The 22873-nt window shown below is 45.0% G+C and overlaps 1 protein-coding gene across 1 annotated transcript in view; it reads left to right on the top strand.

Moving 5' to 3' along the window:
• The window catches only part of LOC128408830 (uncharacterized), a 46546-nt gene that overhangs the window by 7653 nt on the left and 16020 nt on the right, over positions 1 to 22873 (top strand). The window contains exons 5-9 of the mRNA XM_053378852.1: positions 4136 to 4331; positions 4752 to 4878; positions 9923 to 10872; positions 12555 to 12621; positions 18170 to 19044. Of these exons, the coding sequence (XP_053234827.1) occupies positions 4136 to 4331; positions 4752 to 4878; positions 9923 to 10872; positions 12555 to 12621; positions 18170 to 19044 (2215 nt within the window). The remainder of the gene's footprint in view (positions 1 to 4135; positions 4332 to 4751; positions 4879 to 9922; positions 10873 to 12554; positions 12622 to 18169; positions 19045 to 22873) is intronic.

Raw genomic sequence — 22873 nt, 5'->3', positions numbered from 1 at the left:
TCATTCCCCTTTTACACAGCAAGAAGCTAGTTTGCAGATTCATATGAATCTCTGTAGTTACGCTATCCAATCTGGCGTGCCCAGATTGGAGTATATTCCTGGTAAGACCCCTTTGATTCCTGCCTAAAAGAATAAAGACACAAGAATCTTCCTTATAAGTAATGAATAGTTTACTTACATTCAGTTCACAGTATGCTCTCTGTAGACATGCTTTAGCGTGTAGTTACAAAAGAAGACGTGGATTTATCCCATATGGGGATTTATCCCATGTGCTGCTAGCCAAGGTCCCATTTTAATTTTTGGGCTGTGTGTCCGAGACAGTCAATCCCTTGGGCTTGAAGCTTTGGGGGGCTTTGGATCATCAACACAATGTTAATAAATAATAATAATAAGCAACTTGAATCAGATCCTGCTTTTGTAGCATGTGTGCACAAACACATATATAATTACATATATATATGTGTATATAATTTTATTGTTTAATATTCTTGCTTATTCCCAGGTGGGGTGCCTACTTCCCCATTTTCGTTTTCCTACACATCTTTGTTCTTCTGCATCCTTCCCATAGGATCTGACATTTGTTTCTCAGGTCTATCCAGAAGCTGCAAAACACGGAAACGTTCCTTATGGTTGCTATGCTGCAGATTGTTTTCCTGAGTAGAGTTAAATTTACAAATACATAGTTTTATTTCCTTTGGCACATAAAACATTCCTTGCAATTAGCATTCCGTAATTTGCACTTACGCATCTGTGTAATAATTTTAATGGATTTTCCCTAAGGAAACTGGAGATTTTAAGGGCCTAAGCTGATTTTACTTGAATTTTATTGTTCCTACGCTGTTCATTGTAGATATTAGTCAAACCAAACCCTGGGGAACGCCCTCCCACCAAATGTCAAGGAGATAAAGAACTACACAACTTTTAGAAGACATCTCAATAAATAATAATAATACATAATAAAACATTAAAAAGCTCCTGTATCAGGAGCTTTTTAATGTTTGATGTTTTATTATGATTTTATATGTGTTACAATTTAAAATAATGCATCCGATAGAAAAAGTGGACAGAAAAGCGTTTCTGTCCCCCAGTCATTAACTCCAGAACTTGAGGAGATAAGATACTGCTTCTTCATACAGAACGTGAATTATGGAATGTGCTCCCACAGGAAACATGGTGGCTTTAAAAGAGGATGAGGCCCATTTACAGAGTATGAGGCTAGTCCTAGACCTCCTGCCCTAGAGAAGCCATATTGGCTGCCAGCAGGTGAAGATCTCCATATGGCCACAAGCTTCTGGGAACTGGCTGTTTTTGAGGAAAGAGCTAGTGTTGCTGTCATTTTATTACTGTTAATATCAATACTTTTAATAGTTCTTTATATCCATATATATATTAACCCTCTTGGAGTTTAATCACTTCTTTTTCTATTTTATCGGTAAGCTGCATTGACTTCCAGTCCTGGAAAAAACACAGGCCATAAACATAATATTAATATAAATGGTGTGGCAGCCACATCCTGTTGAGCAGTCAGACACATAGGCAGCAAACCTATGGTTACCAGATTTTTTCCAATGAATCCGGGGACACTTTTTTTTTTTTGAAGCTGAGTAGCAACAGGGAGTCAGTAGTGGGGGTGGTGAGGCAAAAGACCCTGGGCCCCAGCACACATGAATATTGTATAAAGGTGCAAAGCCCTTCTTTCACACCCTGTGAAACATAAATGCGCAGAGTTTTTTTAAAAAAACTGGGCAACGGCCAACCACCCACAACTCCCGAGTTTCCCCCATCAGTCAAAGGGGGAAGGGGACAGGAGATCTATACCGCCGGACGTCCCTGGTTCCCCTTCGGCAGTGGCGGCGGCGGCAGCAGCAGTCAGCAGCCCAGAGTCAGCCTGGTAGCGCAGTTGGCTGCCATGGCGCCCGCCATTTTTCCTCGCCGGAAGTTCCAGCAAGGAAAAATGGCAGGCGCCATGGCAGTGGACAGTGAGCAGCTCCTGAAGCCAGCCAAAGCCAACTGCGCTACCAGGCTGGCTCCCAGCTGCTGAGCCTGCCGCTGCCACGTTTCCCGGGGACAGATTTGCAAATCTGGGGACATTCCGGGGACGGAATTTGTCCAGGGACAGATTTGCAAATCCGGGCTAAGCAAACCCACCCCATTGCTTAAGCTTACATTGCAATATCCCCGAAACGCTGAAAGCAAGAAAAGGAGAAGAAGCCTTATATGGAAATTGCAGAGTGCCTAGCAGTTTCTGTGCAATGCTGAGCTCTTTGCAATAACAGGAAGTAAGCTGAAATATACTCAGAGTCGCAAAGTGATTTCACGCTCTTTATTCAGCTCATAGTGGTGAGGAGGAATGAATGAATGTCCCCTCAAAGTATCTGCTTTATATACATTATTTACATAATGGGCTGCACATGATTGGCTAATTCCGGAATTCTACTGTAAGCCAATCAGGTTGTGGATTCACTTCTATCTGGAGCATGATTGGGTAGTTCCTGCCAACCAATCATACTGCTGCATTGTTCTAGGACCAATCAGACTGCTGCATTCTGAATCCTATTGTTCTAGGACCAATCAGACTGCTGCCTTTTGGATCCTATTGGTCTAGGACCAATCAGACTGCTGCCTTTTGGATCCTATTGGTCTAGGACCAATCAGACTGCTGCCTTTTGGATCCTATTCAACTCAGTACATAACATAAGCTTAAACAATATTTTTTTAAATTCCTTCCAGTAGCACCTTAGAGACGAACTAAGTTTGTTATTAGTTGGTCTCTAAGGTGCTACTAGAAGGAAATTGTTTTTTATTTTGTTTCGACTATGGCAGACCAGCACAACTACCTAACTGTAACAGGAAGTAAGCTTATAAGGAATAAAGGAAGGGTGCTGCCCCAAATGATTGGTTAAATTTTGCTGCAGTATATGAATATTCAATGCTAGATGCTGAAAGGCCAAAGGGTATAAAAGCCCCTGGAACCTGTTGCTGGAGGCTGAGTATTCTGAGCCACTTTGCTGCCGGTTACAAATAAAGGAACTCTTTATTTTCTCTGTTGCTGCATGTGAGTTTTCAATCAGCCTAGCAGTTTTGCAACAATGGTAAAGAGAATGTCCATGGGTTCTGGCCAAACTGGCTCTGCTTCAAATATGTGACCTTTTTTTGGGGGGGGGGTTTCTAGATGTCACTTGCTGGAAATCAACCTTCTTAAAGTCTAGAGTGCATCTCTGACTCCGCTCAGCATGAACCCCAGGAGGACAGGGTCACTTTCTACCTGGAAATGGTCACTTCCTCACAAAGATCCCAGTACAGTGGTACCTCGGGTTAAGTACTTAATTCGTTCCGGAGGTCTATTCTTAACCTGAAACTGTTCTTAACCTGAAGCACTACTTTAGCTAATGCGGCCTCCTGCTGCTGCCTCTCCGCCGGAGCACAATTTCTGTTCTCATCCTGAAGCAAAGTTCTTAACCCGAGGTACTATTTCTGGGTTAGTGGAGTCTGTAACCTGAAGTGTCTGTAACCTGAAGCATATGTAACTCAAAGTACCACTGTACTTGGGTTGTTGCTTTTTTGGGGGGTGAGTTATTGGGTAGTTTTTTGTTTTGATAGTGTATCTTCTGTTTTCATATTGTGACTTTATTTTATGAACTGCCCTGAGATCTGCGGGTATAGGGCAGTATACAAATTTAATAATAATAATAATAATAATAATAATAATAATAATAATAATTCAGCATCTCTCTGTAGGTTTGGACCAGGTCCAAGAGAGATGACACCCTTGTTACTTCTTTCTATGGATTATTAGCTATTTTTAATAGTTTTTTTCTATGTATATATCTTTATTAGAGTAGAATTACTTTTTAAGGATTATGTTAGTTTTCCTGTTTTATCTGAAAGCCACCTTGACTCCCAGTCCTGGGGAAAAGGAGGCACATGCTATGGCTCTCAATGGTCACTGCATCCTGCATGGGGCACCTGCTGGAGGAGAGGATCCTGTACTCGGGGCCTGATCCTGCAGGGCTTCTACTCCTCTCCTCGCTATTCGCCCGGAGCAGGCAAGAGGTTCCTCCCGCTCGGCTCTGCAAGGGTTAAGACGAAACCACAGAGCCGAGATTCCTAGAGCGGAAGGGGAGTAGTGCGCGAGAGGAGGTGGAGCTTCCGCTTCCTGTCCCGGGCCTGTCCTTCCTTCCTGTGGGACGACGTGGAGGGGCATCTCCCTTCCTCTTCTTCCTTGCGGAGGAGCTTCTCCCGTTCTTTCTCCGCCGGGGAGGCTGCCTCTCCTGTCGCCTCCAGGTCAGATGCGGGGAAGGAGAGACGGAGGAAGGAGGAGGAGGAGGAATGTATGTATGATGTTTTGGGGCCTGGTCTTGGGCAGGAGGCGGGGGCGATTTCAAAAGTCTTTATAGGGGCTTCGGGGTTCTCCTCCCTCCTGCGTGTGGTGAGTGGAGACCATGTTGCAACACTTTATTTCCCTTAATAAAGATCAGACTTACCAGCCGCTTTACCATCAATATACAGTATTCTGCTTGGGCTCTGCTTCCCCCGACCGATAGAGATGCCCTGAGAGAGATCTCTTACACGGGCTCTAGATACCTAGACATAGTTGTCAACGATTCCCTTTTTTTAAGGGAAATTCCCTTATTCCGAATAGGATTCCTCGCAAAAAAAGGAAAAGTTGACAGCTATGGTATTAGAAGTATTATATGACAACACGTTGCCTTGGAGTGCTTACAAAGAAGGGAATGGTTTTCTTCTTCCAGGGATTGGTGAGCTTTGATGAGGTGTCTGTGCATTTCACCAACGAGGAATGGGCCTTGCTGGATCCGGGCCAGAGAGCTCTGTACGAGGAAGTCATGGAGGAGATTCGTGAGATGATGACATCTGTGGGTACGGATCCTTTTCTCCTTAATCCATAGCTAGCGAAGGTGTGAATTATTGTTGGTGTACCGTCAATGAGATCACTAGGAAGCACTTTGTAATTTCTCCTGGACAAAGGAACATTCGAAGACCCCTGTTGGTTCGAAGCAAAGGCCCATGTAGTCCAGGATTCTGTTCTCATGCTTGCCAACCAGATGACCATAGGAAGCCATCAAAGAATGGACCCATTGGCTATGAGTTACCTGCCTTGGTTTCCCTTTTTTTCTGGCCAGGGAGGTCTCTTGTTGGATTGGGCGAGGGGTGAACAACTGCATGTCACGGAAACAAAAGGCTGAAGAGGTCTGCTGTGTGCTGGTTGCGATTTATTGCATTGGGGGAGAGTCCTAGTCTGCCTAACTGCAATGCTTGCAAAGCAGTGTACAGGACAGAATGGATGGAGTGGCATGGATCTGAACCTCCTCTCTGTCCCCAACAACTTACAAGAAGAATAGGAGGAGCCAGGTGCTTTGGGAACTGAGCCTACACAGGAGGGCTGTGTACGAGAGGGGGGAGGTGCTTAAGCCTGTTGGGGAACTGACACCCAACACCCAACTTACTGTTCGGGCTCCCAAACATGTTCTAAGACCCTTGTCCAGTAAATGTTCACCTGTTATCCTGCAGCACAATTATTTCTGGATTCTGCTTGTGGAAGGGAGAGGAAAGAGTTGTGATGGGTATCTTATTCTGCCACCTGAGTAGAATGCTCACAAGGACCTCTTTTCCCCCATAAGACAGGTGTAGGGATGCCTGGCTCCCTCCCAGAAGTTGCTGAATCCGAACATCCTTTCTGTTGACGGTCCATGTTTGCTGGAGCTGATGGGACTTTTTTCAGAAGCATTTGGAGAGCCAAAGGTTCCCAATTCCTCCCTTAAGGACTTTCAACTTTTAAAAAACCAACACACCCAACACTCTTTATCCTGTTTCTCTACATCAGTGTTTCCCAACAGGGGCCCCAGGATTTTCCAACGGGGTCCCAGGTGAAAATTATGTAAATTGGGGGGCTGTACAGTATGAGGCTAGGGAGCCACAGAGGGAAGTGAGAAGAAAATGGGAAAAATCCATTAATCATTCTCTTTTGGTTTCAAAATCCTGATTGGCTGGCTATCCTCTCGGCCAATCACAAGCAGGTAAGGAGGTGGCCCACCAGGGCAGCGTAGCGCTGCTGCTTCTGTTTTCCTTTGTGCATTTTCTTAGAGCAGTCCTGTTTTGTTTCATGCTGGAGATGGCCATCTCTGAGGCTCTTGTTTTGACCACTGCTTGTAGCTGCCTCCAGTGCGGGGCCAGGTGGCAGCCTGGGCCTGATTCTGAAAGACGCGGGGTGCAATCGACACCAGCGCCTAGGAGATCGGAGCACAGGGCCTGTCGGCAGTGTTGGCCTAGCTGAGTGGATTCGTCTGATGCTGCTGACTTGCATCTAGAACATTGCTAAGTGTCTACTTTGAACAAAGCAGTACTGAGTTCAGTGGGCCTTATCCCCAGGTAAGGGTGTGTGGGGCTATAGTGGTTTTTCTAGGCAGCCAGGGCTCCTCCGGATGACTAGATCTTTTGCACCAGGTCAGTGAGGACCACTTGCTTTTAAAATTCTCCCAGATATACAGAACTCCCTGTGCTCTTTTTGCAGACTCTCCAAGTGTCCCTATTTTCCAAGGACAGTCCTGGATTTACAGAAGCCATCCCAATTTCTCATTTGATTCCGGAATGTCCTGCTTTTCCTTAGGATGTCCCTATTTTCGCCAGAGAAATGTTGGAGGGTATGGAGTTAGCCAACCCCCGAGCCATCTGAAGGCAGCCCTGTGTAGAGAAGGTTTTTAAAATGTTTTATTAAGTTTTTCTATATGTTGGAAGCTGCCCAGAATCGCTAGGGCAACCTGTCAGATGGGCAGGGTATTAATAGTAAAATGATTATTATGGAATAGGACGTACCTATTTTCATCGGAGATAATTTGGAAGGTATGCTTTTGGACTGTTGTTTGTAGGTTTCCCCCTCTGTGTCAAATAAAGGTAAAGAAAAGGTAAAGTACACCTTGACGGTTAAGTCCAGTCAAAGGCTACTTTGGGGTTGCATTGCTCATCTCGCTTTCAGGCCGAGGGAGCCAGGGTTTGTCCACAGACAGCTTTCTGGGTCATGTGGCCAGCATGACTAAACCGCTTACAATCATTCTTTCCCCTTTAAAAATCCTGATTAACTAAATATCTGCTCAATGATGCACAGGCAAGTCAGGGGGCAGCCTAGCACTACTTTTATTTATTTTTTCCTTTTTGCATTTCTTGGAGCAGTCCTGGTTTGTTTTCAGCTGGAGAGGGTGATCCTTGAGGCTCCTGTTTTGACCACTGCTTGTTGCTCTGCCAGTGCCAGGCCAAGTGGCAGCCTGGGTCTGACTCCGCAAGAGGTGGGGTGCAATCCTCCCCAGTGCCTAGCAGATCAGGCTGCAGGGTCCGTCGGCAGTGTTGGTCTGGCTCTGCAAGACGCGGCACAAAATCCACCAGAGCGCCTAGCCAAGTGAATTCGTCTGGTGCTGCTGACTTGCATCTAGTAAATAACTTAGTGTCTACTCAGAACAAAGCAGCACAGTGTTAAGTGGGCCTTACTCCCAGGTAAGGGTGTGGGGCTATGGTGTTTTTTCTAGGCAGCCACTGCTACTCTGGATGACTAGATCTTTTTGCACTAGGTCAGTGGGGACCACTTGCTTTTTAAAATTCTCCCATATATACAGAACTCCCTGTGGTCCTTTTTGCAGACTCTCCAAGTGTCCCTATTTTCCAGAAACAGTCCTAGATTTACAGAAGTCATCCCAGGTTCTGATTTGATCCTGGAATGTCCTGCTTTTCCTTAGGACGTCCCAGAGAAATGTTGGAGGGTATGGAGTTATGGAACCTCCAAGCCATCTGAAGGCAGCCCTGTATAGGGAAAAGTTTAAGTTTAATGTTTTATTATGTCTTTATATATGTTGGAAGCCGCCAAGTGGCTGGGGCAATCCAATCTGATGGGCGGGGTGTTGTTGTTGTTGTATAGTTGTGTCCGACTCTTTGTGACCCCATAGACCAGAGCACGCCAGGCACTTCTGTCTTCCACTGCCTCCCGCAGTTTGGTCAAACTCATGCTGATAGCTTCGAGAACACTGTCCAACAATCTCGCCCTCTGTCGTCCCCTTCTCCTTGTGCCCTCCATCGTTCCCAACATCAGGGTCTTTTCCAGGGAGTCTTCTCTTCTCGTAAGGTGGCCCAAAGTATCGGAGCCTCAGCTTCAGGATCTGTGCTTCCGGTGAGCACTCAGGGCTGATTTCTTGCAGAATGGATAGGTTTGATCTTCTTGCAGTCCATGGGACTCTCAGGAGTCTTCTCCAGACCATAATTCAAAAGCATTCATTCTTCGGTGAGCAGCCTTCTTTATGGTCCTGCTCTCACTTCCATACATCACTGCTGGGAAAACCATAGCTTTAACGATACGGACCTTTGTCGGCAAAGTAATGTCTCTGCTTTTTAAGATGCTGTCTAGGTTTGTCATTGCTTTTCTCCCAAGAAGCAGGCATCATTTAATTTTGTGACTGCTGTCACCATCTGTAGTGATCATGGAGCCCAAGAAGGTAAAATCTCTCACTGCCTCCATTTCTTCCCCTTCTATTTGCCAGGAGGTGATGGGCCCAGTGACCATTATTTTAATTTTTTTGATGTTGAGCTTCGACCATATTTTGCGCTCTCCTCTTTCACTCTCATGAATAGTTTCTTTAATTCCTCCTCACTTTCTGCCATCAAGGTTGTGTCATCTGCATATCGGAGGTTGTTGATATTTCTTCTGGCAATCTTAATTCTCGCTTGGGATTCATCCAGTCCAGCCTTTCCCATGATGCATATAAGTTAAATAAGCAGGGGGACAATATACAGCCTTGAGGTACGCCTTTCCCAATTTTGAACTAACTGTAGCTTCTTGTCCCACATGGGTGGGGTATTAATAGTAAAATTATTATTATTGTTCTGGAATAGAACGTATCTATTTTCATTGGAGAAATGTTGGATGGTATGCTTTTGGACTGTTATCTGTAGGTTTCCTGCTCTGTGTCAAATAACTGGGATCAAATAAGTGTTGTTTACTTTTTATAATACAGTACAAGGAAGATCTCCCTCTGGAGGTGATGGACTCTCCATCCCTGGAGGTTTTAAGCAGAGGTTGGGTGAGCATCTGTCATGGAGGCTTGAGCTGAGTTTCCTACGTTTGTATGGGTTGCACTAGAAAGATGACTCTTGGGGTCCCTTCCAGCTCTATGATTCTTATGTTTATCTGCTTCAACAACATTTCATTATGCTCCTATTATTTTACGTGGTTGTATTTTGTATAAATCATAAAAACATTATGATAAATAAATTATAAAAAAGGTTCTATTTACAAACAAAACATTTCAGTAGCTACCTTTCTACCGGTAGGAAGGGGTTGGGGGCCACAGGAAGGAAATGAGGTCGGAAAGGGGCCACGGTTGGGAAAAGATGGGGGAACTCTGCTCTGCATCATGTTTCTAAATTTAAGAAAGGGAAGGGAAGGCTGCCATTTAGATGAAGAGGATTTTCTGTGGATGATGCAAAATGCAAAATAGAGCTGCAAGCAGCCTCAAATCAGCATTAAAAGTCTTGTGTGGACGAGGCCTTAAACCAGGGGTCGGCAAACTTACTGAGCCTGGGCTGGTTCACTCCCCCGGAGATCTCAGCGAGCGCCGGATTGTGAGAACACACACCCGCAGACACTATTTCTGGCGTGGAGAAGGCGCCTCCAGCTTCCTATTGGTTGCAGGAATTTGCTGCATCCAATAGGAAGCCCCGCCAGTGCCGCGGAAGTGAGTCGCCGCGATGTGCTGGTTTAGCGCAGCGTGCAGAGACTTGCAGAGCGTGTGGCAGGGTTCGGTGGTGGCTCGGGGACCGGTTAAATGACCCCCCCCCGGCCAGATGTGGCCCAGGAGCTGTAGATTGCCGACCCCTACCTTATACAGACACATCATTTTACCACTTTTCCTTTTTAATCCATTAGGAGATGTTTCGGAGTTCCTGACTGAAGGAGAACAATCAGAACCGTCACGTGAAGGAGCTGAGGAGCAGAAGGAGCAACGGAAACAGCGGGTTCAAGTTGGAACCTACAGAAAGGAGGGGACCCAAATGCAGAAGGTGGGGAGGGAATCCACTGCTTCTCAGGTTAATGAAAATCAGATTTGCAGAGAGAAGCATGAATGTACTGTGTGTGGAAAGAGCTTTCCTTATCACTCAACGCTTACTTCACATCAAAGAGTGCACTCGGATGAAAAACCATATAAATGCTGGGAGTGTGGAAAAAGTTTTAGGCAGAGTAGTAACCTTACTTCACATCAAAGAACTCATAAAGGGAGGAAACCTCATCAGTGCTTTGAGTGCGGAAAGAGCTTCAATCAGAGTAGCTCCCTTAGTAGGCACCACACAATCCACACAGGGGACAAACCGTATGAATGCTTGAAGTGTGGAAAGTGTTTCCGTCAGAGGAGCAGCCTCACTAGACATGAAAGAACTTATACAGGGGACAAACTGTGTGAATGCTTGATGTATGGAAAGAGCTTCCATCATGGGAGCATCCTCACTAGACATAAAAGAACTCACGCAGGTGAAAAACCTCACAAATGTTTGGACTGTGGGGAGGGCTTCAGGCACAAAGGCACCCTCACAAAGCATCAAAGAATTCATACAGGGGACAAACCTTATGAGTGCTTGGAGTGTGGAAAGAGCTTCACTCGCAAAGACTCCCTTACTTTGCATCAGAGAAGTCACACAGGAGAAAAGCCTTATAAATGCTGGGAGTGTGACAAGAGCTTCCGTGAGAGTGGCGCCCTTACTCGGCATCGAAGAACTCATACAGGGGAAAAGCCTTATACATGTTTTGAATGTGGAAAGAGCTTCAGTCAGAGTTGTCACCTTACTGATCATCAAAGAACTCATACGGAGGAGAAACCTCATTAATGCTTTGGAAGAGCTTCAGAGGCATTAGCTCCCTTAATATGCATCTTACAACCCACACAGGGGACAAGCCATATTACAAATGTTTGGACTGTGGGGAGAGCTTCTGATATAGCGACTCCCTCATGAAGCATCAAAGAATTCATACAGGGGACTGTATGCAGTGTTGAAAGAGTTTCAGTTGTAAAGACTCCCTTAGGTAAAGATAAAGTGGCCCCTTATTGTTAAGTCCAGTTGCGAACGTCTCTGGGGTTGCAGCGCTCATCTTGCTTTACAGGCCGAGGGAGCTGGCGTTTGTCCACAGACAGCTTTCTGGGTCATGTGGCCAGCATGACTAAACTGCTCCTGGCACACGGAAGACCGTGACGAGTGCCAGAGTGCACGGAAACGCCGTTTTCCTTCCCGCTGGAGTGGTACCTATTTATCTACTTGCACTGACGTGCTTTCGAACTGTTAGGTTGGCAGGAGCTGGGACCGAGCAACAGGAGCCCACCCCGTTGCAGGGATTTGAACCGCCGACCTTCAGATCAGCAAGCCCAAGAGGCTCAGTGGTTTAGACCACAGCACTACCTGCGTCCCTCAAAAAGACTCCCTTACTTTGCATCAAAGAACTCACACAGGAGAAAAACCTTATAAATGTTTGGAATGTGGAAAGAGCTTCATTCAGAGTTGTCACCTCACTAGCCATAAGATAATTCATACAATGGATAGCCCTTACAAATGTTTGCAGTGTGACAAGAGCTTCAGTTGGCAGCGGGAGGCCCCATTAGCGAAAGCGCACCTCAGGTTAAGAATGGTTTTAGGTTGACTCAGGAACATTCTACCATATGTGGTGAACATGTAGGAAAATACAGGTATTCTGGGAGAGTATACATGCAGAACTGCAAAAAATGCTAAAGATCTCTTTCAATAAAAAACCAGAGGCCTACCTCCTGGGAATAACAGATTTGGATATTCCACAAAAGAGGAAGGGTATCTTTTTATATGCGACAGCGGCAGCAAGAGTTTTGATCGCAGCAAAATGGAAGAGTAATGAAATCCCCTCTATACAAGATTGGATCCCAAAGCTGACAGAATATGCCGAATTAGATGGTTTATCAGAAAAATAAAGAATAAATCAAAACAGGAATTTGTTTCTAAATGGGAGGTTTTCAAAGAATATCTGAAAAATAAATATAGTAGTTTAAATTCTGTTGCAGCATTCGAGGAACTTCAGTAATAGTTGCTAGGTAGATATAATAAATTAGATTTATTGAGAATAAGTTTAATTATGAAAAAAATGTGTATTGGCAATAAGTAATATGAATTTGAAATATGGAATAGATGGGAAGTTGGGTCTTTAGTGTTAAGACCAACAGATGTTTTTTGTTTGCCAAGAAAACTATGTCATTGTCTTTAATAATGTTTTCCACCAGTTTCCCCAAGACAAACATTAAACTAACGTGCAGTTTCCTGGAAACTAAATCCCTTACATTGGCTTCCCTGTTGGAGGAAAAGAAACCGGGCAGTCTCACAGACAAGTTACATATTTTTGTTAGAATACCTGACTTAGAATTCTTAAACTAATGGGTAAATTCCATGGGCTTTGGGTGATTTCTGAACACTTAAGATCTCCAGTTGCACATTTTTCCACTCCTTACTCTGGATGAACTACAAATAAGGGAATTGCTTTCCTTTTCCAGGGATCAGTGAGCTTTGAGGGGGTGTCCTTGCATTTCACCGATGACGAATGCTCCCTGCTGGATCCAGGTCAGAGAGTGCTGTACAAGGAAGTCATGATGGATATTTATGAGATGGTGGCTTCTGTAGATAAGGTCCTTTCCCCCTTGATCAATAGCTAGCAAAGGTGTGAACGCCTGTTGGTGTAATATCAATTAGAGAGGGTGTTCTTAATTTCCCCATGACAAAGAATGTATGAAGAGCCCTGTTGGGTCAAAGCAAAATCCTATGTTGTCCAGCATTCAGATGCACACAGACACACTTGTGAAATGTGATTTTACAGACATCAAAGAATAGACACATTGGTTAAGAGTGACTTACCTTGATTCTCATTTTTCTGGCCAATGAGGTCTCTGGTTCCGAATGGGTGGGGGGGTGAACTTGCTTTTTCGATAGGATTGTTCTTACAACTGCAAGGCGTGGAAACAAAGGCTGAAGGGGTCTCGTGTGCTGGTTGCAATTTACTGCTTTTAGGTTAGTCATAGACTGTTTAATCACATAGTTTGCTTAGCAGCATACACGACAGAATGATGGCGTCGCAGATATTATGCATTACTATTCATTGCATTTTGTTGCTTTTTCAAGGAAGGTCATCTCAAAGCAAGTTAATGTAGGTTGCAAAGATTAAGGCCACAATAATTATTTAAGTTAAAGGCCAAAAGCCTGGCTGAAAAGAAATGGGGAAAGTGTATTTCTGAGGTTCGATGCCTCATAACACCACTTTCTCTAGGAGTAATACCATAAAAGTATATATCAATGGAGGTTTCAAGTTTTATCCTTCTGAAATGCCCAGACTAGGGGAGGGGTCTTGGTGGGATATATATGTGCTGCCTGTGGTTCACCCACCTCCTTTGCCCTAACCTCCAGCCCAAGGAACACAGTGGTACCTTGGGTTACATACGCTTCAGGTTACAGACTCCGCTAACCCAGAAATAGTGCTTTAGGTTAAGAACTTTACTTCAGGATAAGAACAGAAATCGGGCTCCGGCAGCGCAGCAGCAGCAGGAGGCCCCATTAGCTAAAGTGGTGCTTCAGGTTAAGAACAGTTTCAGGTTAAGAACGGATCTCCGGAACTAATTAAGTACTTAACCTGAGGTACCACTGTATTCAGAAGGGAGTTGCTGCCGAGGACACTATGTGCTTTTTAATGAACTGAATAGAATGAAAGAACCTGCAGCACAAATATAAGATAAGGGACAACTGATTTTCTAGCAGTTAACGCGAAAAGGATCCAGGAGTCTTAGTAGACCACAAGCTTAACATGAGTCAACCGTGTGATGCAGCAGGAGCGAAAAAAGAAAATTCTATTCTGGGCTGCATCAACAGAATTCGTGTCAAGGTAAGTAATAGTACCACTCTATTCTGCCTTGGTCAGACCACACCTGAAATACTGTGTCCAATTCTGGGCACCACAATTTAAGGATTTTGACGAGCTTGAAAGCCTTAGGAAGAGCACTTGAAGGAGCTCGGCATGTTTAGCCTGGGGAGGAGACTGAGAGGAGATATGGTGGCCATCTTCAAACATTTTAAAAGGCTATCACATGGATACAAGCTTGTTTTCTCCTGCTCAGAAGGGTAGGACTTGAACCAATGGCTTCAAGTTACAAGAAAGGGGATACCGACTAAATGTGAGGAAGAACTTTCTGACAGTAAGAGCTGTTGGACATTGGAACAGTCTCCTTTAGCGGAGATTCCTGCATTGCAGGGGGTTGGACTAGATGACCCCTGGGTCCAATCCAACTCTGCAATTCTATAATTCTGATTCTAATGCTCATTCCTTTCAACTTGCTTGTTTTATTATATATTTTAAGGAAGGATGTTTTAAGGATGTTGAGATCAAATTGTTATTGTGCATTTTAACGTATATATGTGTGCATTTTATACAGGTGCAAGCCTCGTAAACAGGACACTATTGATTTACTTTGAGACATTATAACTTGCTCATCAGCAAAATAGGCTCCCAGAATGAGGAGAAAGGGAAAAAGCCAAGTTACCTGTTCAAAACTGGTTCTTCTTACAGTGACAAGCTGTCACAGATCAGTGGAGGGAGGTGAAGACCTGGTTACTTCTTTTATGATTACAGTATTTGGTTTATTTTAAAATAGTTATTCATATACATATATTCTCACCATATGAGAGTTTAATGCCTCTTTAATCTGTTCAGTGGTAAAGATTATCTTTTCTACGATCTCCGACTCTCAATTTGGAGAAAAGGTGGGGCATTAATAATGATGATGATGATGATGATACGAAGGCTGCCCATTATTAATACAATAATGATGATGATGATGATACTCGGGCTCTCAGTGGTCACTGGATCGTGCATGGGGCACCTGCTGGAGGAGAGGACCCTGCCCTCGGGCCCTGATCCTGCACAACTTTCTAGAAAAAATTGGGACTCCTTTGCTCGCTCTCTGCCAAGAGCACCCAAGAGGTTCCTGCCGTTCGGCTCTGCAAGGGTTAAGACGAAACCACAGAGCCGAGATTCCTAGAGCGGAAGGGGAGTAGTGCGCGAGAGGAGGAGGAGCTTCCGCTTCCTGTTCCGGGTCAGTCCTTCCTTCCTGTGGGACGCAGCTGCTTTGCTTGCAGGGGTCTCTTTCCGCCTCCTCTTCCTCGAGGAGGAGCTTCTCCCATTCTTTCTCCGCCGGGGAGGCTGCCTCTCCTGCCGCCTCCAGGTCAGATGCGGGGAAGGAGAGACGGAGGAAGGAGGGCGAGGAGGAGGAGGAATGTATGTATGATGTTTTGGGGCCTGGTCTTGGGCAGGAGGCGGGGGCGATTTCAAAAGTCTTTATAGGGGCTTCGGGGTTCTCCTCCCTCCTGCGTGTGGTGAGTGGAGACCATGTTGCAACACTTTATTTCCCTTAATAAATATCAGGCTTTCCAGCCTCTTTACTATCAATATACAGTGGTACCTCGAGTTAAGAACTTAATTCGTTCTGGAGGCCTCCTGCTGCTGCTGTGCCGCCGGAGCAAGATTTCTGTTCTCATCCTGAAGCAAAGTTCTTAACCCGAGGTACTATTTCTGGGCTAGCAGAGTCTGTAACCTGAAGCGTATGTAAACCGAAGTACCACTGTACTCTGCTTGGGCTCTGCTTCCTCTGACCGATAGAGATTGCCTGAGAGAGATCTCTTAAAAGGGCTCTAGATATCCCGGAAGGGTATTAGAAGTATTATACTTATGACAACGCCTTGCCTTGGAGTGCTTACAAAGAAGGGAATGGTTTTCTTCTTCCAGGGATTGGTGAGCTTCGATGAGGTGTCTGTGCATTTCACCAACGAGGAATGGGCCTTGCTGGATCCAGGACAGCAAGCGAAGGTGTGAATTATCGTTTGTGTACCATCAATGAGATCACTAGAAGGCGCATTGCTAATTTCTCCTGGACTAAAGAACATTTGAAGAACCTTGTTGGATCAAAGGCCCATGTAGTCCAGGATTCTGTTCTCACGGTTGCCAATGTGGGAAAGAGGACTAATGTGTTTCTGAGCGTCAGAAGAGGAAGAATATGCACAGCAGTCCTTTGCAGATTTACTCCTAAGTAAGCTCCACTGAGTTCAATGGGTTGTACCTTCTGGTCACTAATTTGTGAACCATGCCAGCCTTAAGAAAGGATAGAGGAAGCAGACAGATTAATTTGGAATCACAAAAACATGTTTAAAAACTGTTGGGGACTGTTGCAGAGGGGATGCCCCATTTGAGCTTCTCCAGGGGCAGGAAACTATCTAGGGCAGGTGAATCCCTGGAGGCTCCTTTTACTTTTACTCTCCCTCCCAAGGAACCTGCAGCTTGTTTTGTCTTCTGAGCTCCTCAGGAAGGATGAAGGAGGCTGATCCTGCAAACTTAGCAAGGATGGAAGGGGGAAGATGGACGGTTGACCTGGTCAGGCTGTCTCCCACCACCTTTGAATGTTCCCTCCCAGGACCCTCAGAGAGATCTGGTGAGTGGCAGGGAATGGAGATGGGGACCTGGGGAGATGTTGGGCGTGAGGAAGCCCCCCTGGCAAGAAAACCAGGAAGGCTGCAGGGCACAACTACTGGGCTGTGAAAGATAAAAGATAGAAAAGGAAAGGAATGTTTTTCAGTGGTGGCATGGGTGCGGGATTTTTGGTGGGTGGGCAGGACTTTTGTTAGGGGGGCAGAACTGGTATGATTGGTCAGTTAGTTATGTATTTCTAATGTTTTACTTGATCTGGGGGGCTGCCCCCCACCCCTCCTTGGCTATGCCCATGAATGGTGGTGTGAAAAAAATTCTTTTTCAGAGTATAATATTGTGTTAGGTCCTGAACCTTCCCACACTCGGTGGTAGCTGCAGCAATTGGCAGATGAGGGACTGAATGGGCTTCATCTCAGTATTCAGACAGATTTTTTTGGTTTGCAGCAGCCAAGCTGCCAGGTCAGCAGTGAGAGACTTGTGGGTCATGGCGGCAGTCCCTCTCTAGCCCACAAAGCCATTTTACTCAAACCGTGCCCTGCTGCCCTACATATGTGGCCTCGGGTGGGACGTGCAGGGGCCAGGATGTGACTGCAAAGGATATGTATCAGGAGCCTGAAAATGCACCGCTGAGTGTTCCTTGGCACCTGAGACAAGGTGAGGACCACTTGCTTTTTTTAATACTCCCATATACAGTGGTACCCCGCTAGACGAATGCCTCGCTAAACGAAAAACGCACAAGACGAAAGGGCTTTCTGATTTTTTTGCCGCTTCGCAAGACGAATTTTTCTATGGGGTTGTCTTGCAAGACGAAATTTTTTTCGGGTTCTTGCGATTTTTTTGCCTTTTCTGAAAGCCGCTAAGCCGCTTATCTGCAAATTGCCGCTTATCCGCTAAGCCGCTAATAGCCGCTAAGCCGCTTATCTGTCAATTACCGCTTATCCACTAAGCCTTTAATAGCGGTGCTCCGCAAGATGAAAAACCCTGCAAGACGAAGACACTCGCAGAACGGATTTATTTCATCTTGCGGGGCACCACTGTATACAGAACTCCTGGTGTGCCTTTTGCAGACTCTCCCAAGTGTCCTTATTTTCCAGGGACAGTCCCAAATTTACAAAAGTCATCCCAGTTTTCAGATTTGATCCTGGAATGTCCCACTTTTTCTTAAAAGGTAAAGGTACCCCTGACCGCTAGGTCCAGTCACAAACAACTCTGGGGTTGCGTGCTCATCTCGCTCTATAGGCCAAGGGAGACGGCATTTGTCCACAGACAGCTTCTGGGCCATGTGGCCAGCATGACTAAGCTGCTTCTGGTGAAACCAGAGCAGCGCACAGAAACACCATTCTATTTACAAACAAAACATTTAAATAGCTACCTTTCTACCGGTAGGTTGGGATGGGGGGCCACAGGAACGAAAAAAGGTCAGAAAGGGGCCAAGGCCGGGAAAAGGTTGAAACTCTGTTCTGCATCATGTTTCTGAATTTAAGAGAGGTTAGGGCAAGCTGCCAGTCAGATCAGGAGGATTTTCTGGGGATGATGTAAAATGTAAAATAGAGATGCAAGCAGCTTAAAGTCCGCATTAAAAGTCGCTCTGTGGATGAGGCCTGATAGAGACACAGCATTTACCAGTTTTCATTTTTAATCCGTTAGGAGATGTGCCTCATGAAAGAGCGGAGGAGCATAATGCGCAACGGAAACAGCGGGTTCAAGTTGGAACCTACAGAAAGGAGGGGACCCAAATGCAGAAGGTGGGGAGGGAATCCACCGCTTCTCAGGTTAATGAAAATCAGATTTGCAGAGAGAAGCATGAATGTACTGTGTGTGGAAAGAGCTTTCCTTATCACTCAACGCTTACTTCACATCAAATAGTGCACTCGGGTGAAAAACCATATAAATGCTGGGAGTGTGGAAAAAGTTTTAGTCAGAGTGGCTCTCGTAATTTGCATCAAAGAACCCATACAGGGCAGAAACCTCATCAGTGCTTTGAGTGCGGAAAGAGCTTCAGAAAAAGTAGCTCCCTTAATATGCATCATACAACCCACACAGGGGACAAACCAAATTACAAATGTTTGGACTGTGGGAAGAGCTTCAGGTCCCGTGACTCCATCATGAAGCATCAAAGAATTCATGCAGGTGAAAAACCATACAAATGTTTGGACTGTGGGGAGAGCTTCAGGCACAGTGACTCCCTCACGAAGCATCAAAGAATTCATACCGGGGAGAAACCTTATGAGTGTTTGGAGTGTGGAAAGAGCTTCAGTCGCAAAGACTCCCTTACTTTGCATGAAAGAAGTCACACAGGAGAAAAACCTTATAAATGTTTGGAATGTGACAAGAGCTTCATTCGTAGTAGCCACCTCTCAAGACATAAAAGAACTCACACAGGGGATAAACCTTATAGATGCTGGGAGTGCGGAAAGAGTTTTAGTCAGAGTGGTCACTTTACTTTGCATCAAAGAACTCATACAGGTGAGAAACCTCATCAATGCTTTCAGTGCGGAAAGAGCTTCAGTAACAGTAGCTCCCTTAATATGCATCATACAACCCACACAGGGCACAAACCATATTACAAATGTTTGTACTGTGGGAAGAGCTTCAGGCACAGTGACTCCCTCACGAAGCATCACAGAATTCATACAGGGGACAAACCTTATGAGTGTTTGGAATGTGGAAAGAGCTTCAGTCGCAAAGGCTCCCTCACGAAGCATCACAGAACTCACACAGGAGAAAAACCTTATAAATGTTTGGAATGTGACAAGAGCTTCGTTAGTAGTTCCCACCTCACAAGACATAAAAGAACTCATACAGATAAACCTTATAGATGCTGCGAGTGTGGAAAGAGCTTTAGTGACAGTATCCGCCTCACAAGACATAAAAAACCTTCCAAGTGTTTAGAATGTGGAAAGAGCTTCTATTGCAGCAGCCACCTTACTAAACATCAAAGAATTCATACAGGGGATGAATCTTACGAATGCTTGCAGTGTGGGAAGAGCTTTTGTCACAGTAGCTCCCTTACCCGGCATCAAAGAACTCATCCGAAAACATCTTAGAAGGGGTTGGAGTGGGGAAAGATCTTCAATCACATCAAGATCTCCTACAGGAAGCAAACCAAAGATTGTACTCAGTGTTAGAAATTGCTTCTTTATCTTTGTTTGGTTTTAATCTTGCTTACCTCCCTCTGTTTAATCATAGGCTTTTGCTTGTTCTGAGGCCTTTTGAGCCTAGTCTGCCTCCTAATGTCCACAGTTGAGTAGCAGGGTTTTGTATTAGATTTTCTTGGTTTATTGGCTTCTCCTTGCATCATGGCAGTTTGAACTTGGCAAGGCGAAGAGTGGGCTTGCATTAGACAAGGAAAAAGATACTGTGTAGATGAGGCAAAATAAAATATAGAGACACAAGCAGTTTCAAGTCTCCACCTTAAAGTCCAGTGTGGATGAGGTCTTTACACAGTCTTTTACCAGCTTTCTTTTTTTATTCACCACCACAGCAATTATTTGTACCCTGCCCATCTAACAGGGTTGCCCCAGCCACTCTGGGCAGCTCCCAACATATATAAAAACATCTCCCATTAAAAGGTTTCCTTCTATAGGGCTGCCTTCAGATGTCTTCAAGGTTACTCATATCTTTGACATCTGGGAGGCCCTCTGCCTGGTTCCCTGTAGCTTCTCACATTGAGGGAACTATCAGAAGGCCCTTGGTGCTGGACCTGTGGTCCTGCTGTGGCTCCAAACCTTGTTGATGTAACAGAGTGCTTTCCTAATAAAGAACAAAACTACAAATTGCTTCCAGTAGCACCTTAGAGAACAACTAAGTTTGTTATTGGTATGAGCTTTCATGCGCATGCACACTTCTTCGGATACAAAGTGTGCATGTACACGAAAGCTCATACCAATAACAAACTTAGTTAGTCTCTAAGGTGCTACTGGAAGGAATTTTTTTATTTTGTTTCGACTATGGCAGACCAAACACAGCTACCTACCTGTAACTACACATTGCTTGTCTTGTTTGGGCTGTGTGTCCAAGACAGTCAACCCCTTGGGCTTGAAGCTTTGGGGGGGCGTTAATAAATAATAATAATAAACAACTTGAATCAGATCCTGTTTTTGTAGCATGCATGCACAAACATACATAATTATATCTATATATATATGTATGTGTATATAATTTTATTGTTTAATATTCTTGCTTATTCCCAGGTGGGGTGCCTACTTCCCCATTTTCGTTTTCCAGTTTTTCCTACACATCTTTGTTCTTCCGCATCCGTCCCATAGGATATGACATTCATCTCTCAGGTGTTTCCAGAAGCTGCAAAACACAGAAATCTTCCTTATGGTTGCTATGCTGCAGATTGATTTCCAGAGGAGAGTTACGTAAATTTACAAATACATAGTTTATTTCCTTTGGCACATAAAACATTCCTTGCATTTAACGTTCCGTATTTTGCACTTACGCATCTTTGTAATAATTTTAAGGAATTTATCCTAAGGAAACTGGAGATTTTAAGGGCCTACGCTGATTTTAGTTGTATTTTATCGTTCCTACACTGGTCGTGTAGGTGTTGGTCAAACCAAACCCTGTGGAACTCCCTCCCATCAGTTGTCATGGAGATAAAGAGCTACACAACTCTTAGAAGACATTTTAAGGCAGCCCTGGGTTGGGAAGTTTTTAATGTTTGATGTTTCATTATATGTGTTACAATTTTAAATAATGCATGGGTTAGAAAAGCATTTCTGTCCACCAGTTGTTAACTCCAGAACCTGAGGAGATAAGATACTTCCTGCAGCACATGAACTACAGAATCTCTTCCCCGACGAAGCATAGTGGCTTGGAACAAGAATGAGGCCCATTCATGGAGGATTAGGCTGGTCCCAGACTTTGCAACTCCTGCCCTAGAGAAGTCAGATGGGCTGCCGGCAGGTGAAGACCTTATGCCAAATAAGCTTCTGGGAACTGGCTGTTTTTGAGGAAAAGGCTGGTGTTGCTGTCCTTTTATTATTTTTAATACCAATACTTTTAATAGTCCTTTATATCCATATGTATTTTAACTCTCTTGAAGTTTAATCACTTCTTTTCCAATTTAACGGTAACCTGCCTTGACTTCCCGTCCTGGAAAAAGACAGGCCAAAAACATAACATTAATACAAATGGTAATGATGATGTCCGTGGGTTCTGGCCAAGCTGGCTCTGCTTTAAACATGTGTCCTTCGGGGAGGGGGGCGTGTTTCTAGATGTCGCTTTCTGGATATCAGCCTTCTTAAAAGTCCAGAGTGCGTCACCGACTCCACTCAGCTTTCCCTTGCCTTCGCCTCATGAAACCCAGGAAGACCGGATCCCATTCTACTTGGAAATGGTCACTTCCTCACAAAGATCCCAGTACTTGTTTTTTTTTTTGGGGGGGGGAGTTATTGGGATGTTTTTGTTTATGTATTTTGTTTTTATATTCTGATTTTATATTGTGAGCTGCCCTGAGATCTGCATATATAGGGTGGTATGAAAATTTAATAATAATAAATACTTCGTGGGTCAGTTCCTCCCTATAGGTGAGGACCAGGTCCAAGAGAGATGACCCCCTTGTTGCTTCTTTTTATGTTTATTAGCTATATCTTCAATAGCTGTATCTATCTATCTTTATTAGAGTAGAATTCCTTTTTAATAATTATATATGTCTTCCTGCTTTATCTGAAAGCCACCTTGACTCCCAGACTTGGGGAAAAGGAGGCATATACATATAATAAAAAATAATGATGATACTATGGCTCTCAGGGGTCACTGGATCCTGCATGGGGAACCAGCTGGGGGAGAGGATCCTGCTGCCTTCGGGGCCTGATCCTGCAGGGCTTTCCAGACGGAATCCGGGCGCCTCTCCTCGCTCTCCGCCCCAGCAGCCAAGAGGTTCCTGCCAATCGGCTCCTTCAAGGGTTAACAGGAGCCACAGGGCCGAGATTCCTAGAGGGGAAGGGGAGTCCGTAGCCAGAGGAGGAAGAGCTTCCGCTTCCTGTCCTGGGCCAATCACAAGCAGGGCAGGGGGGGTGGCCTATCGCTCCCCCCCCCTTGTGCATTTTCTCGGAGCAGCCCCGGTTTGTTTCCACTTGGGGAGGGCGATCCCTGAGGCTCCGGTTTTGATTACTGCTTGTAACTGCCCCAGTGCATCAGTCTGGCTCTGCAAGGCACGGAGTGGGGGGATCCACCCCAGCGCCTAGCCCAGTGGATCCGTCTGGTGCTGCTGCCTTGCATCTAGTAAGTAGCTAAGTGTCTACTCAGAAGAAAGCACCACTGAGTTCAGTGGGCCTTACTCCCAGGTAAGGGTGGGGGGAGCTATAGTGTTTTATCTATTGTCCTGCTGTGAGTCCTGAA

The sequence above is a fragment of the Podarcis raffonei genome, chromosome 2, assembly GCF_027172205.1.
Source record: "Podarcis raffonei isolate rPodRaf1 chromosome 2, rPodRaf1.pri, whole genome shotgun sequence".
Taxonomy (NCBI): Eukaryota; Metazoa; Chordata; class Lepidosauria; order Squamata; family Lacertidae; genus Podarcis; species Podarcis raffonei.
The sequence above is the reverse complement of the archived record's forward strand: the minus strand, read 5'-3'. Positions and strand labels throughout refer to the sequence as shown.